The 16169-nt window shown below is 56.1% G+C and overlaps 1 protein-coding gene and 1 long non-coding RNA gene across 15 annotated transcripts in view; one reads left to right on the top strand and one right to left on the bottom strand.

Moving 5' to 3' along the window:
- TTC28 (tetratricopeptide repeat domain 28) overlaps positions 1-16169 on the top strand; it is a 655470-nt gene that overhangs the window by 630537 nt on the left and 8764 nt on the right. For all 4 annotated transcript variants that reach the window (XM_089894637.1, XM_022550842.3, XM_089894638.1 and 1 more), the window contains 7 exons: positions 2199-2378; positions 4039-4759; positions 7083-7207; positions 9476-9707; positions 10301-10377; positions 12497-12626; positions 15588-15695. In XM_089894637.1, the coding sequence (XP_089750763.1) occupies positions 2199-2378; positions 4039-4759; positions 7083-7207; positions 9476-9707; positions 10301-10377; positions 12497-12626; positions 15588-15695 (1573 nt within the window). The remainder of the gene's footprint in view (positions 1-2198; positions 2379-4038; positions 4760-7082; positions 7208-9475; positions 9708-10300; positions 10378-12496; positions 12627-15587; positions 15696-16169) is intronic.
- Positions 4151-16169, bottom strand: part of LOC111162726 (uncharacterized) — a 66609-nt gene continuing 54590 nt past the window's right edge. For 7 of the 11 annotated variants that reach the window (XR_016387542.1, XR_016387534.1, XR_016387535.1 and 4 more), the window contains one exon: positions 12397-15278. This is a non-coding gene — a long non-coding RNA (uncharacterized LOC111162726). Of the gene's footprint in view, positions 9204-12393; positions 15279-16169 lie in introns of those variants that run through there. The other 4 variants (XR_016387538.1, XR_016387541.1, XR_016387540.1 and 1 more) reach the window with 2 other exon arrangements.

Here is a 16169-nt window from a genome sequence, read left to right as displayed (position 1 = left end):
ACGTGCAGAGCAGCAGCCGGGGTGGGGGGGGGGGGGCGGGCCCAGCATCGTGTCCCACCCTCTGGGGCTGGCATTTTACATTTCCGTGGTCTCACTCAGTAGTGGTTTCTTGTGCACGTTTTATTTTCTGAGACATTGCATCATCGTGAGCTCTCGAGCAGGGACTGAGTCCTGAACTGACGTGGCTCCCCATCGCCCAGTCACCCACCTTAGACACTAGTGGCTGATGGAGAAATCAGAAATCAGTCGTCGCAGAAGACACCTGAGCTCTTCCCAGGACGTGACATCACCCTCTTAAGGCTTGTGCCTCAGACAAGACTGTCTTGTGGGCGGAGTTAGCAGAGTCCCTTCAAAGGCACGCTGCCTGTGGACCTTTTCTCTAAGCAGCGTCCAGCCTCTTACCTGGCCCAGCACCCCTCAACTACCTTCACTTCATGTGACAGGTGCTGTCGTGACGGGGGACTTGTCTGAGAGTGCTGTGTCCCCGTGAAGCCCGTGACCTCTGGAATGACACCTGACAGAGACTTATCAGGGTTGGCGCCCTGGCAGGTGGAGTCCAGGGAAGGTCTGCAGGGGTAGGGCTGCCACCCCGTCCAGTGATGCCTGGTGACCCCGGATCAGGCGAGGATGGGTCTGGTTCTGCCCATGGCCCCCCCATTGCCCACGTGCCGGGCAGCAGTGCTCTGGCTGGGCAGCGAGCAGTTGTCACTGTCACAGCTGCTGACCCATCCCCCGAGGTCAGGGTACCATCAGCCCAGCTGCTCCGGCCCGGCCCCCAGAGCCTCTGGGTGCACTGCAGCAGCCAGCAGTCTGCCCTCCAGAGGGCCTTCCAGAGCCTCCTCCCTGTGCCAGGCCAGGCAGGGGCCTCGGTGTGGCCCACGGTGGGGACACGGAGCCCAGAGTTGACCCCTGGAGTGGTCACTGTGCACACCCTATTTCTTCCTTCCTGGGTTGTACAGCGATACTTTTACCTTTTCTTGGAAAGTAGCTCTTAAAGAAAAAAAGAAACAGTTGGCCCAGTAATTTTTACTTCTGCTTTCTTTAGATGCATCTAGAATTTTAAAAAAAGAAAGAAAGTCACAGGGGGTTTGTACAGACAGAATGTCCCGCCAGGCGCGTGTCCCTTTGGGTTAGCTGAATGCCCTCTGCACCCTCAGCCCAGTGCCCACAGGAGCGCGGCCGTGGACACTCGCTCCTCCAGAGCGCAGTGGCTTGGGCAACAGAGGGATGTGGGGGGGGACCCGGCTGTGACCCTCCCCCGAGCCAGCACCCCAGGGCTCAGGGCCGCCCAGCACCTGGCACCTGGTGCCCGCGGTCTGTGGGCCCTGCACATTCTCCCCGCAGGCTCCTGTGGCTGCTTCATCTCTTTATTCACACCTAGCCTATGTCTAGTCTGGTTTTCACAGTCATTGCCACTTGCGTTATCCAGATTCATCCGGCCTTAGTCTCCATGAGCAATTCTGTTGGAGCATGAGGGGTGTCTGTCTGCTCTGGGTCCGCATGCACTCACCCTTCCCTCAGGTCCCCGCCTGGGCCTTTCAGGAGTGATGGGGATCCCATCAGTGTCAGATTCCCTGCCAGCACCGGGGGAGCGAGTGGGGACAGCCCCTGCAGAGCCTGGGGCCATGGGGCCATCCTGTCCTCGGGGGAGGGACACAGAGGCCTGAGGTGACTTGAGGTCCTGGAATCCGGAACCCTTCTCCTCCGGGGATGTCATCCTCGTTCCCAAAGCTTCTGTCTGCACGCCAGTTCTCTCGCCTCCTGTCCACTGAAATGGACGGCACGTCCCACTTTGGTTGAGACCTCACTGCCTATGTGACAGGGTCATTCCTACACTGCCCGTAGGGTCCCTGTGCCAACGCAGCATCTCCTGCCCTGGTCCATCGGGTGCACCATGACTCACTGAGTGCTTTCTGGGACAGCTGCCCTTTGCATGAATCCCCTGCCATCTGTAGAAACATTTGGATGACCCAGGCTGATCCTTGTCTTTGTGGGACACCCTTCGTGACGGGTGACAGCAGTCTCCCTCCTGGCCCTGCTCCTCTACCCTCCTCCTTGGGTGGCGCCTGTGAGGCAGGTGGGAGGGAGCCCCGCCCATCGCCCCCACTCCCTGAGCGGCCCCCCTGGGGGCGGGGGTGCCTGGTCCTCCCCAGGCGTCCCCCCCGCTGGGTGTGTCAGCCGCTCCACTCACCCCGCAGGGCCTGATGCACTCCAGCGGCCCTGTGGGCCGGCACCGGCAACTGGTCCTGGTTCTTGAGGGGGAGCTCTACCTCATCCCGTTCGCCCTCCTGAAGGGAAGCTCCTCCAATGAGTACCTGTACGAGCGCTTCGCCCTCATCGCCGTCCCTTCCATCCGCTCCCTCGGTCCTCAGGCCAAGGTAAGTCAGGCCCGCCTGGGTGTTTGGGGTGCCGTCCCTCTGGCTGGGCTGGCGTCCGCAGGAGGAGGTGCGGACTCCCTAGTTTGCGGCTGGTGGGGTGACTTTGGAGCAGATCCGTCCGAAGGCAGGGGGACAGCCTCCCGAACCCTTTGCCACCCCAGGAGGCCACCATGTGTGTCATTTCTCTCTGCGTTGCTTTGCTGTGACACCAGGGTTGGGAGCTACTCCCAGCACTGAGTCAGGCTGGAGGCCATGCCGCCTGTCTGAGGAAGCGGGTCACGCCCTGGGGGCCGCACTCACCCGCCAAGCTGACTGCTGAGTGGGCGCCGAGTGTGCCCAGCAGAGGGGCCGCAGGCACGGAGGGCAGACAGATGGGATTAGCGTCAAGTGGGCAGGGGCCCCACAGGCCGACAAAGAACCGAAAACAAATGGGTGGCTTTCAGGACTTGGGTCTCATTCAGCAAAAATCAGTGTGGGATGAACTCTGTGGACTCAATGGGGTGACAGTGGCCCGCCGCAGTTCAGGGCTTAGCCCACAGCCACCCCTGGCGCTGCCCACCTACCTAGAGGGCCTTCGGAGCCAGCCCTGAGCCCTCTTCCCTTCTCTAAACTCGCCCAGATACCCTGAGACCTGGGCTCCCTCCTGCCCCGACACTCCTGCCCCAGGCCTGGGCGTGGGCAGCCCACACGGGACCTGCCTTGGCCTCCGTTGACCTTGGTCATTGGCATGGTTCCAGCCAGGTCAGTTTCTGCCTCACGGGTTTTGGAGAACTTAGTTATGACTGTTTTTGTTGCTGAATTGTACTTCTCATGGGACAGAATCAGTTCAAGGTGAAAGAAATGATTTTCTCCAAGTTTTCCTCATGTCCATGGTTGACTGTGAATCCCAACCATGAGCCCGCTGTGTGCCGTCCGGCACGGAGGGTCGACTCACCTCTCCAGCTGCCAGGGCACCCTGGGAGGCAGTGATGAACCAGAGAGTGGAAGAGTCCCGTCTCCCGACAGGCACCCGAGAGGCATTTCTCTTTCCCAGTTCAAGGCATCACCAGGTGGAAACACCAAAAAATTATTTTGAAATAATTTGATACGTGACGTTTTCCCCAAAAAACATCAGAAGGCATCGTAGGGGAAAATCAGAACTTTGTTGGGCTTCTTTATGCTGATTTTATAATTCAGTGATGTTATTCATCTTTCCAGTTGTAGTGCCTCTAAAGGACTTAATTTGGCCCTGTCTCCCCTGCGACTTGGTTTTTGCAAGTTTAAACAAAATCACCCCTCAGAGCCCCTGTTGCATCAGGAGTGGGTTCCCCCTGATTTAGGGGCTCACAGGGGAGCCTGTGGGAGGGAGATGTAGGGCAGGTGATCCTGCCCTGCACACCCTCACCTCCTACATGCCCTGTCCCACCCCCCTCCGGCTTGACAAACGTCAAGGGGTCTTCCTGCCTTCTATCTGGTCTCATTGTTTTCAAGAGCTTGTCACCAGCAGGTGTGATTCTCAGTCAGACGTGCACCTGTGTCAAAAAGGTCTTGAAAAGTAGAGTGAACAAAGTTATCAGGAGATCAGGTGGAGCCACGCTGGATGCAGCCCTGCTGGAGAGCTGGCATCTGCCTGCCCCAGAGAAGCCCTAATGGGTGGCCCGCTGTCTTCCCTCCCCTCCAGTCTCACCTGCGGAAGAACCCTCCCGCCTACTGCAGCTCCACGTCCATGGCGGCTGTGGTCGGCAACCCCAAGCTCCCATCGGCGGTGATGGACAGGTGGCTGTGGGGCCCGATGCCGTCAGCCGAGGAGGAGGCCTACATGGTGTCCGAGCTGCTGGGCTGCCAGCCGCTGGTGGGCAGCGTGGCCACCAAAGAGCGGGTCATGAGCGCCCTGACCCAGGCCGAGTGCGTCCACTTTGCCACCCACATCTCTTGGAAACTGTCGGCCTTGGTCCTCACGCCCAGTGTGGAAGGCACCCCCGCTGGCAGCAAGAGCTCCTTCGGCCACCCCTACACCATCCCTGAGTCCCTGCGGGTGCAGGATGACACCAGCGATGGCGAGAGCATCTCAGACTGCCCACCGCTGCAGGAGCTGCTGCTCACAGCCGCCGACGTCCTGGACCTGCGGCTGCCCGTGAAGCTGGTGGTTCTCGGCTCCTCCCAGGAGTCCAACAGCAAGGTCACAGCCGACGGGGTCATCGCGCTGACGCGGGCATTCCTGGCGGCCGGCGCACAGTGTGTCCTCGTGTCTCTGTGGCCTGTGCCCGTGGCTGCTTCCAAGATGTTCCTGCACGCCTTGTACTCGTCCCTGCTGAATGGCCTGAAGGCCAGCGCGGCCCTGGGCGAGGCCATGAAGGTGGTGCAGAGCAGCAAGGCCTTCTCACACCCCTCCAACTGGGCAGGTAGGGGCTTGGGCACCTGTCAGAGGGCCTGGGGGCACAGTCAGGGGCGGTGGGGTGTGAGGACGGGGGAGGGGGGGGATGCTGGGGAAAGACAGTGCGGAAAGGCTCAGGGAGGGGGCCTCGCTGGCGGAGCCAAGTCAGCCTCTCCTCACTATGGCATTAAAGTGGCCTTGTGAGCAGGAGCATCAGAAGAGTTTGCCATCAGAGCACATGTCAAGCCCCTCCTGATGTCGTGTATACTGGGTGACCCATTTTACGGCCCTCATATGAAATCCCAGACTGTAGGAAAGAGCAGTCAGTGTTCAGAAAGACCTGAGATTTGGTCATCGGAGGACTTGGGTTTGGTCCAGCTCCACATCAGGCTGTGTGACCTGAGACAGGTTCCTTACCCTCCCTGAAGCTGTGTCCTCAGTGGTACCAAGGGGATGACGGTGGTGGTGCTGGCATCTCCCTGTCCACATTTGAGACAGTCTGAGGAGTGGGTTGAACGTCTTGTGATGCATGAGGGGCCGGCGGCGTGTGTGCCCAGTGGTCCCACCGCAGGGCCCTGTGAGGGGCATGAGGGCCTGGGGGTGAAGGGAGCATGTTCCCTGTGACATCTGGTCTGCCGCTCAGCTCCGTGCGATGACCTGCGACCCGCTGTGGACCCTCTCATGCGGGAGACCCTCCCCGACAGGCTGAGACCCAGGCCTCTGCTGTGGCAGGGCCGCTTTGCTGACACACTTCATGATCCTTCATTTTGTGGTGGTCTCTCTGAATTGGCCCCTACACCTCCTCAGGACCTCCAGAGCAGAAGACAATGCCACAATGAGTGTCTTAAACCTTGAGAAGCAGAGGAACACCAAAAATACTATTTTCAAACATTTACATTTTATTGTTTTAATGGCAAAAAAATATACCATTCATTTATATGTTTAAAAGTTGGGAACAAAATGACTTTCACCTTACTCTTCCCCTCAAAGTAAATCCAGTTGACGTGAGCTGAGGTTGCTGGTGTCGTTCCCGAAAGGCGGGTGAGCCCTGAAGCGGGGCCGGGGCGTCCCGGGCCCAGTGGCCAGCAAACAGGAGCCCGCAGGGGCCACCCTGGGCGTGGCGCTGAAGTTGCCCACGGCCAAGGGCTGGTGCCAGGTGGGTGAGCCATGTTGTTGAGGAGTGGAACGTGTTTACTTCACAAACACCTCATAGCTGTGGTCTTGTTCAAAAAGGTATTCAAAATTCAAAGCAGAATCTATCCTGTTTCCTCACGTGGCTGAAGAGAAACATTCAGTTGGTCCAGCAGGCCTCCTCTCTGGCAGCCCTCAGCTCACGACTGGGCCCTCCATCTGCGAGGCACGGGGCAGGCAGGCCCTGCGGGTTTGGGCCTGGCCATGTTGCCAGACTTCTTCTGCCAGGAGATGTGGAAATCAGAGGCGATCACGCCCGTGGTTTCCATGATTGTTCTCAGCACATGGTGTCTGTTTATATCTGCTCTCAGCAGTCAGAAGGGGCTCTGAGCACCATGTGGTCCCGCAGAATGTACTGCAGGGTTTGTGCGGACCCAGCCCCTGTGCTTGGCCATTTATTCTTGACAGGGCCTCCCAACCCCACCCCGCATCTTCCCATCTTCCGGACGTGGTATTTTTGTCATTGTTTAGTTTCAGTGACAGACAATAGATAGAAAAGTCAACTCTGTTCTGTGGGAAATGGTGTTTAATGATGCTGCCCTGTTACCCTTAAAAACAGGCTTGGCACATTCATTCTCAGAAAACCCTTCCCCTCCATTACTTGGGGAAGGTTGGTCCTAAAGTTGCTGGGGGAGGCTGCTCCGCTGTGTACCTCCCCCAGGCCCTGCTTATAGAAGTGGGTGCTGGGGAAGAGGAAGGGGGACAGGATCCAGGTAGACATGTGGCTCCTTCCTCCCCAGCCTAGGCTCCGTTTGCTCATCTTACAACTGGGAAATACCTCCTCCTGTCCCCTCGTCTGGTGGCCCCGAGGAGTCAGGCACACCCGCCCCTCCATCCCCGGGCACATTCCAGACCGACACAGATTAATTTCAGGGAAAACAAGGCAGATCATTTCTCAGGATGGTGGCCAAGCCAGGGAGGCCCCTGGGGGCCACACAGCCTTTTCCTGCCTTGCTCACTGCGCAGTTACCTCAGCAGCTTTCCTGAGCAGCTCACCCAGCAAAAGAGTATCAAACTGCCCCAGTGAGTTAGCCGTCCTGGTCCAGCCCGTGGAGCAGCTGTCCTTGGCAAGCCTCTCTCTCTCTGTGGCACAAATGAGCTGTAAAGACCAGCTGGGCTGGGTGAGGGCGACTCTGAGGTGCTTTCTGGGCTCCCCACAGGGTTCTTGCTCATCGGGAGCGATGTGAAGCTCAACAGTCCCTCCTCGCTCATCGGCCAGGCCCTCACCGAGATCCTCCAGCACCCAGAGCGGGCGCGGGATGCCCTGCGAGTGCTGCTGCACCTGGTAAGGGGCGCAGGGCCCTCGCGGGAGGCGGCCGGAGATGCACAAGGAGCAGGGCGAAGGTGGAGGGATCCCACAGCACCGGGGGGCGTGAGCAGGTGGAGGGGACGTTGTCCCCAGATGTCTGTGCGGTGGGCACAGTGTGCAGTGTCACACCGACGGCTGCAGCCATTCTCGCCCAGACCCTGTGGGGGGTGGCCAAGGGGGGCCCTGGAGCAGGGCCTGACCACAGGTGCTTCCACCCCATGGCTTTGGGCAAGTGACCTTGCTCTCCGAGCCTCAACTTCCTCGAGTAGAAGGGGGGATAAAACTTTACCTTTTCAAGGTTCTCGTGAGGGTTAGAGAAAAGGTGAGTAGATGGCACACAATAGGATCCCAGTAGCTGAGAACTGGTATTTTATAATCAAAGGACACTGGCCTTTCCCTAAACTCAGTTGGAAGAGTCCAAGCCCAACCCTACTCTTGGTGGGGCCCTGGTGAGAACACAGAGGCCCCACGCCATTTTCTACAGAATTGAAAGGTTATAAATAAATCAGGCCAGGAAACAGTGACATAAAACTTGTTCCACCCTTCCACCTTGATAACCTGGAAGGCAGTTTCAGATAATTTAGAATTCTTAGCTTCCTTGGAGTTCTGTGCCAGAAAGACCAGTGCAGCCCCAGCCCAGACCCCGTGAGGCAGGGGGAGGTAGGGGACAGCCCACACCACAGCGAGCTCTTTCCAAACCCAAGGCAAACAGCCACCCCATAGCTTAGAGGTGCACACACGGCTCTGCCTGTGCTCAGGAGGGAAGGGCCCAGTGAAGGCTTCTCCACAGGTCCTGGCAGTGGGCTGGGGCCGGCTTCTGGGTGGGCATGTTCCGTTGGCCAGGGGAACGCTGCGGCCCATGAGGCTGGGCATCAGCTGTGTGGACTCCAGTGAGGGATCAGTCACGGACATTTCTTAAGCTCAGGTCTGCCTGAAGGAGGTTTCTTCAGGCCTGACAAAAATCAGTGTGTGAACAAGAATGCTGGAGCCTGAAACCTCTGACAGCTCTTGGGCCAGACGCAAGGCACCCATGCTGCCTGCCACTGGGTGGACGTGCTCTTGTGCTTTGAGAATTTTGGGGGAAGACTTTCTCAACTGATTTTAACCTGTGCCTGGAAGCTGCACAGAGCCTTTATGTTGCTCAGCACTAGGACCCTTGTCAGGTCCCTCTCGCCCCGAGAGGTGCCCTTCTTCCTTGCTGTAGCCCATTTGCTTTCTCCTCCCAGGCCAGGCCGTGGAGCAAGAGCCAGGCCTCTTCACTCCCATTCGGCCTTGAGGCCCCTCAAGTACATCTAAGGGTTTTCTCTTTCTTCTTGACTTCATCTTCTGGGGTGAGTGTAGGGGCTATGGGTCAAGTTCACCAGTCTTTTCCTCCTTCTAACTATCCACTGGACAGTGTCTCTAGTGCCCTTCTAGCCCGGGGGACAGCCAGCTGGCTGCCTGTCTGTCCTGCCCGGGAACGTGCGTTTCCTCCAGCCTCTGATGTCAGCCCGCAGCATCCCAGGGTTTTACTCTAAGAAAAGTCTCAAGTGACATCCTGGACAACTCTCCTTCCCCTCCAGTGACGGCACATGTGCCCCAGAGCAGGTGACATCTCAGAGGGACTGAGGTTTCCCTTTGAGAGAAAAACCGCCGAGGGAAGGCCTGCGGCTGTTGCAGGTGCTGTGGACACTCCCTGGGAGAGTTAGGGTGGCAGTTACCTGGCAGCACTGATTTAGGCCCTGGAAAGTGGAAGGGGCCCGTGTGCAGGTGGACACAGGTTCCAGAGGTCAGCGCTACAGGATGAAGGAGGAGTCGGAGGCCTGGGGGACGAAGGCCCCACGGTGGGCACTACTTGGTGTGTGTGAGGTGCACGAGCAGTGAGGGGGTCCTGAAGGCCTGAGGGTTCATCCTAGTGACGAGGCGCAGCCATTGCAGGGTTTGGGGCAGGTCCCTGGCCGGAGATTGATTTTCAGACAAGTCACTTCAGTGTCTGTGGAAGACAGCCCGGAGCTGGGTTAGGGAAGGGACAGGACTCTTCTGAGTCTCCAGCCCTCGGCTCTGATGGTAGCAGCCCCTCCCTTGCAAGACACTGGCTGCTGCTGCCGAGTATGGTCCTCAGGCCTGGGTGCATGGTGGCAGCTGCCGGCCCTGCAGAGCTTCCCACATGGGCTTTGTGTTCCCCCAAAGCCACTTGGAGAGAAAAGAGGGTACCCCCCCTGCCCACCCCGCCAGAGTGGCACCTCACTCCCCCCTCCCCTGCAGGTGGAGAAGTCCCTGCAGCGCATTCAGAACGGGCAGCGCAACGCCATGTACACATCCCAGCAGAGCGTGGAGAACAAAGTGGGCGGCATCCCTGGCTGGCAGGCCCTCCTCACTGCTGTGGGCTTCCGGCTGGACCCCCCAGCCAGTGGCCTGCCAGCAGCCGTCTTCTTCCCAACCTCCGACCCGGGCGACCGGCTCCAGCAGTGCAGCAGCACCATCCAGTCCCTGCTGGGTGAGCCTTGGCTGACAGCTTGAGCAGGGTAGTGGGTGGCCGCGGTCCCTGCTGGGTCTCAGGTGGGGAGGAGCAAGGGTCTCCTGAGAAGTGCTGAGGAGTCCCAGACACAGACTCCTCCTGATCTGGATGAAAGGAGTGCTCCTGACCTAGTGTTTCCATCTGATGGCAACACATCCTCTGCCCCTTCCTGGGGTGACGTGAGGTCTTGCTGGGCAAACAGTAGCTACTATTAACATTTATTCAGCAGCTTCGGATCTGACAGAGCTGTGTGGCTGACCCCAGGGTGACGTGGGACACAGATGCTCAGGGCTGCCCTTTGTGTTTCACTCGAAGCGGGTGATGCTGCCTGAGTGTCTAGTTGGGGTCCTGGCATGTGACCATATGCCTGGAGGACACAGCAGGGTCAGGACTGGCCCTGCCTCCATCTGCCCTTCTCAGAGACAAGCCAGACACGGATACACACGTCTGGCCGTCCCGAGCTTCTGAAAATGCCACCAAAGCTGAGCGTTTGGGGTGCGTTCCCCTCGGAAGGTGCAGGACTGTGGGTGCAGAGGCCCCTCCGGATAACGCCTGCCTCCTCCTTGCTCTAGGTCTGCCCAACCCTGCCCTCCAAGCCCTCTGCAAGCTCATCACTGCCTCAGAGACGGGCGAGCAGCTCATCAGCCGGGTGAGTTGAGCCAGGACAGCTGAGCCCAGGTCTGAGGACTGTGCCGGGTTGGAAAGACAGTGATTTGGCCCCAAATAGGAACCTGCACGTGATGCCTCACTGCTTTTTTTCAGCTTTTGTAATGAGAAGGAAAAGGCAAGGGCTGGGAGTAGAACTGCCCTCTCCAGCAGGTGCAGGCACAGAGGAGCAAGTTCTCCCAGTGTCCTCCCTGGGCACTGAGTCCCAAGGGCCTCAGAGGATGCTTAAGGGGCCCCAGTCACCTGTAATCTCAGGGCATTTCCTGAACTCTCCATTCAGTGGTCTCCTGCACCTCATCATCCCTAACCACCAACTGTTTCTGCTGATTGACAAGTGTGGCAGCCACCTTACCCAAGCCAGCAGGTGTAGGGCCATCCCGTCAGGGTGGCTACAGGTGCTCCAATACTTATTCTTAGATCAAAGTATGACCTCTGCCTGAAACAAAACCACCACTGAGGCACAGCAGTGAACACGAAGTCAAGTCTCATGAAAGGTACTGCTTAGCAGCTTTTCAAAAAGTGCCTTCTTTTAGGAGAATGTAGATCTAACTCAGAGAATTGGAGGATTCTAACCCTTAGCATCATGTGGGCCCTTCCCAACTTGGCCTAAGAGCTTCTGATCTTCCTACTGGCCGGTGAGGGTCTGGAACAAGCACTGGGGTGACAGTGTAGCAACTCCTAAAAAGCACAGAGCAGTTTTCTGTGGTCACCTTACAGTGTAATAATTTGAAAAATACACATTATTAGATATCAGCAGATTTCATTTTAGCAGAACTGTTTCTATGTGGAAATAAAGCTGCTCCATCTAGGGTTAACCTCTGCAAATCTGATTGGTTCCTGGAGCCTCCCCCTACCTGGGGTGGTTTCCAGCTTGGATTTGGAACATAGCTCACTCATCTGGCCCCTTCACTGAGTTCCTGCTACTTTGTAGTAAGTGTGTTAGACCTGCTTGTTGAATAGAATCAGGAAGACACTTAAACATCCTGAATCCAGGAGGGCTACAAGCCTGTGCTCTACAAAAAGAGAAAGCTAGAGTTACATTTACAGGGCCAGGCTGAGCATCCAAACAGCCAATAGCTTAATTTCTAGCTTTTGGTGGCAGCACAGGGACCTCCACAGGGAAGCGTCCTGGGCCGCCCCCAGTGGCTGGGGGATGGTAGGCATTTCCGAGTCACTCTGGAACCAGAGTGGACTTTGCTCTACAGAGTGGCCTATCCGCGCCCACTGTGCCCCTCCCCCCTCTCCTGGCGAGGAAGGGCATGGCCTGGCCGACCCTGGCCCCACCCCCACCCCCAGCGCGTGTCTGGCCTGGGCGTGGCTGTGCGTTCTCCTGTGTGTCCCTGCTGACTCTCACTCCTCTCCCCTCCGGGTCAGAGCCGCGGGCCCGGTGTGGTGCTTCCTACAGCAGTGATCAGCTTGTGTTGCGTAACTACCTGTGCTTAAGTCTAAATTCTCTTCTTTCTCTCTTTTTCTTTCTTCTTCTTATAATCTGCTGGCCGAAGGCTGTTAAAAATATGGTTGGAATGGTGAGTACCACTCTGAGTAGCACTGTTGTCAGGTGAGCCCCTCAACCCGCCCACCCCGAGGTCCCCCTGGCACTGCTGTCTCGCCAACATGCGCTCAGGCTGGGGGGGCAGTGCCGCTGGCTCAGGTGGTCTGCCCCGTCTCCGCTCTGGCTCCCCTTTCCTGCTCCACCCTTCTTGTGCTCTTGATTTGACCTTTCAAGTTCCCCCAGAACAGCAGGGGCAGGAGCAACACACTGTGAACCCACACGAGGCCCCGGGTGGAGTTCACACATTCAGCAGGTTGTGTCTGGGAGACCCCACCCCTCCTCTAGGCCCCGAGTCCCCTCCTGCACTCATAGCCCCGTGGCCAGTGTGCGAGGGAAGAGGCTGGAAGCAGAAACCCTGCCTGGGGGCTGGGCCTCGAGCTCCCACAGAGAGGACAGCAGGACAGTAGGCATGGAGGCACCGTAAAGAGAATTTCAGATGCTACCCACGTGTAAGGTCATTAGCGATGATAATGACAGGTGACACAAGAGAAACTTGGGGACAAACCCCTGGGGGCCAGATGCAGCGGACGCTGACGCTCTCCCTGCTCAGCTCCACCAGGTGCTGGTCCAGCTGCAGGCCGGCGAGAAGGAGCAGGACTTCGCATCAGCCCCCATTCAGGTCTCCATCAGCGTCCAGCTGTGGCGGCTCCCGGGATGTCACGAATTCCTGGCGGCTCTAGGTAGGATGGAGCATCCTTGACTTCATTGGCTTCTTTCATTCTATTTTTTAAAAAACCTATTTTTCTCATTTTTATTGGGTAAAGTTGATAGACTCAGGGGTCTTAGTGTTTTCTTAGTTTATTACTTAAAAATAGCTAATGCAGACTCTAGTGCTTTAGCACAATTTCCAAATGGCCTTCCAGCTTTGTCCCACTCTCCCTACATTATGATTTCCTCTCTCCCATTTGTAGTCATTGCGTTAAGATGAATCTGTTAGATTCAAGTATTGTTGGGAGTCAGGCCATGATTAAAGAAAATACAGTCAAGTCATAAAATAATGATTTCAATATTGGTCCCTATCACTGGCTACTGGAACTTGGCAGAAAAAAATACAATTGAAACCACCTTTGACTGACCACGGGGACCTAGAACTGCTTATTTCAGGATCCTCTTTCAATCCAGAACACTCTTCTTTTTTCAACATTGTAACCCAATCCAGAACACTCTTCCTTTTTCAACATTGTAACCCAACTGAGGCAGCTCCCAACAATATCGCTCTTTTCTTACCACAGGTGCGTTTGTTGATAAAACATCTTGAGAGGCTAAGCTGCTCTCCTCCTGCCCCACTTAAGTGCCTGTGTGACTTACCGGAGAGCCATTCACTCCACACATTTTTTGTTTTTGTTTTTCAACACCTGTTCTATGTCGGGCAATGTTCTAGGCACTGGGTATCAGCAGTGAGCAAAGGACAAAAAGCCCTGCCCTCTTACCAGAGTTTTCATGCTAGAGGGGGAGACAGACAGACATAGAAAGACCTAATCTAAGGGGAGCACCTCAGGTGAGGAAGCACCACGACAGACAAAAGCATCGGGGTCACAGTGATGTGCTTGAGGGGTGGAGGCAGGGAGGCTGGCAGGCCCAGAGCCTGTGGATGAAAGATCCAGGCCGAGGGAAGAGTGTCTGTGAGCTTGGGCAAGGTGCAGGGGACACGGGGGCAGATGAGACACAGGATGGGGTAGATCCTGGGGCTGTGAGGCCAGTGGAAGTCCCTTGGTTTTTAACCTGATGGAGTGGGGCGTCTTTGGCGGTTGACATGGCCTGGATTCACTGGTACAGGGACCAGCCATCCAACGTGGCAGGGCAGATTCCTTTTTAAGGAACGTCTCTTCTGCTTGGGAGGCCTGGCTATTCAGTATTGGGCCATCTTTGCTAGTCCATTTGTAGATGACCTTTCCCAGCCCAACTCAGCTTAGGGCAGGCTCCATTTGTTTTTGAAGGTAAAGGGGGAAAGCCACACAGCCCCGCAGGAGCTCCAAATCCCCTGTGAGTAGATGCTTTGATGTCCTTTATGATTTGTACTATTTGCTTGTTTTCTGTGGACTTAAAACATAGGCTTCTTGGTGTAAACATAGTAAATTTATATCTGAATAGGTAAGTCAGGAGCAGATGGAGCAAGGGTGAGAAAGATCAGGTCCACACCCAGGTTGGGTCTCTTCACCTTTGCGACGGGGTGCAGGGTGAGGCAAGAACGAAGCCAAGGCCCTTCTGTATAAAGTAAAGTAAAAGCTCTTGTCCTCAAGCAGGGCCTCAGCCCCCCTTCGAGTGCGGGTGTGACGGAGCCAGCCCTCCTCCCCTGTGGACAGGCTGTTTCTGATGCCCCTTTGCCAGGTGTGTCACTGGCTCTCTCTGGTGTTGGGATCCTAGGTGACTTTTGTTGATGCTCCTCTACGTCTCTGTACTTTGCAAATCCCAGTGATACTCAAGGGGTGAGTTGGGTGTACATACTTCTGATTTTTAAGTCCTCTGGACTGAGACTGGGGAGAAGCGCCCCCTCCAGCCCTTGGCACCATCACACCCATCACAGAGCTGTGGTTTATTTAGAGGACTAAGTTCTATTAGAGCAACCAGTTCAAATTACTTTGATAGAGTTTTCTAACTAAAAATGTTACATTTATATTATTAGATATTCGTTTTCAAAGTGCTGAGTTCCCTGAGACCTTCCTGTTGTTTTCAGGGACTGTTTGAGTTCAGAGAGGAAAATGTCCCATAGCAACCCAAATGCTGAGTGGCTACTCTACTGAATCTAATTCCCAAAGGAATGATAGTGTCAGAACCAATATCAGAGTTACAAGAATAAAAAAGGCAGAGACAGATTTCTCCTTTGGCGGAACGTTCCATGCTGAGGCTCCCAGGCCCTAACTCCTTGCTCGGTGGCACCGCCTATGGACGCAGCACTGGCTGTGGTGTCTGTTTGGCTTCTTCCTCCTACATTCTTCCCTGGAGACGTGCTGGCTGCCTCTGTAATGGCCCCTGATGAGTCTAAGTGCTGTGGCAACAGCTCGTTAGGCAGCCTCCTGCTCAGGAGGCTCCTGCCCTTGGTTGTGCCAGCTCCGTGTCTCATTAGAACTGTTAGGCTCAGGAGCAGCCCCTCAGGCTCTGGCAGAGAGGAGTGGAGTGCCTGCAGGGCAGTTCAGCCAATACAGCAGATTCTGCAGCATCAGAGAGAGCTCATCTCAGAGCCCTTGTGGCAGACACTGACCACACATGGAGACACTGTCCTTGCCCTTGAGAAGCTTCCACCTTCCCCTGCACTAGCTTTAAATATTGGACCTAATGCCAAACGGAGTGGCCATTGTCTGTCCTGGACAGTATTCTTTAAGTGGACTGTTCTTCTGCAAAAGAATGGAGACAAGTGTTAATGAGCCTTACTAATTCCCACCCTCTCCTCTGGAGAAATGCAGTTCAGTGCTCTACGAAGGGACAGAGGTGACGCTGAGCAGGTGTGAGGGTCGCAGAGAGCTGGCCCCCGTTGGTTCACGTGACTTGACGTTCACATGATTGACGTGCAGGTGGGGGGCCCAGGCGGGGCTTTCTGAGGGGTCTGCAGGGGTTCCCCTGGGACTGTATGAGGAGCCCTAATCCTTTTTAGGACATGGAATCTTCCCTAAGGAAGCAGGTGTTTATACTCTTTGTTTCTATAGGTTTTGATCTCTGTGAGGTTGGTCAGGAGGAAGTAATCCTGAAAACCGGGAAACAAGCCAATCGACGGACCATGCACTTTGCGCTCCAAGCCCTGCTCGCACTCTTCGGTAAGAGCTCCGTGTGGCGCCACCCCAAGTGGCCCCCAGGAGCCACGGGCATGACCCTGATTATGGTTTGGGAAGAGGAAGAATTAAGTGAACGAACCTTTTTTGTGTGTTACGGAATGTTCAAGTAAACAAACTCCCTGCTCTCGTGGAACTCAACTTACGATGAGCATACATGTAGTATATGTTAGATGAGGTGCCACCATGTGCTCTGCAGAAAACGTGCAGATTAAGGGACTAAGGAAGTGAGGGTGGCATCGCAGCAGAGATGATGAGGGAGCAGTGGTGCCCAGAGCCGGGCCTGCGAGGCACTTTTCAGACCCTGGGGCAAGCCTGCCTGCCATTCTCAAGAGGCCAAGTGAGGCTAAATGCTGGCTCGGATGGTGGCCAAGGCTTGAAGGTGACCAGCAGGGCCTGCTGATAAATGTGCTCAAGAGAGGGCCAAAGGTGATATCCTATTCTTTGGGACAGCTGCCA

Source organism: Delphinapterus leucas, chromosome 14 (assembly GCF_059928025.1).
Source record: "Delphinapterus leucas isolate spDelLeu-1000000601 "Yukka" chromosome 14, BTC_Dleu_Yukka2, whole genome shotgun sequence".
Taxonomy (NCBI): Eukaryota; Metazoa; Chordata; class Mammalia; order Artiodactyla; family Monodontidae; genus Delphinapterus; species Delphinapterus leucas.
Note: the sequence above shows the minus strand (reverse complement) of the source record. Positions and strands in the feature narration are given on the sequence as shown.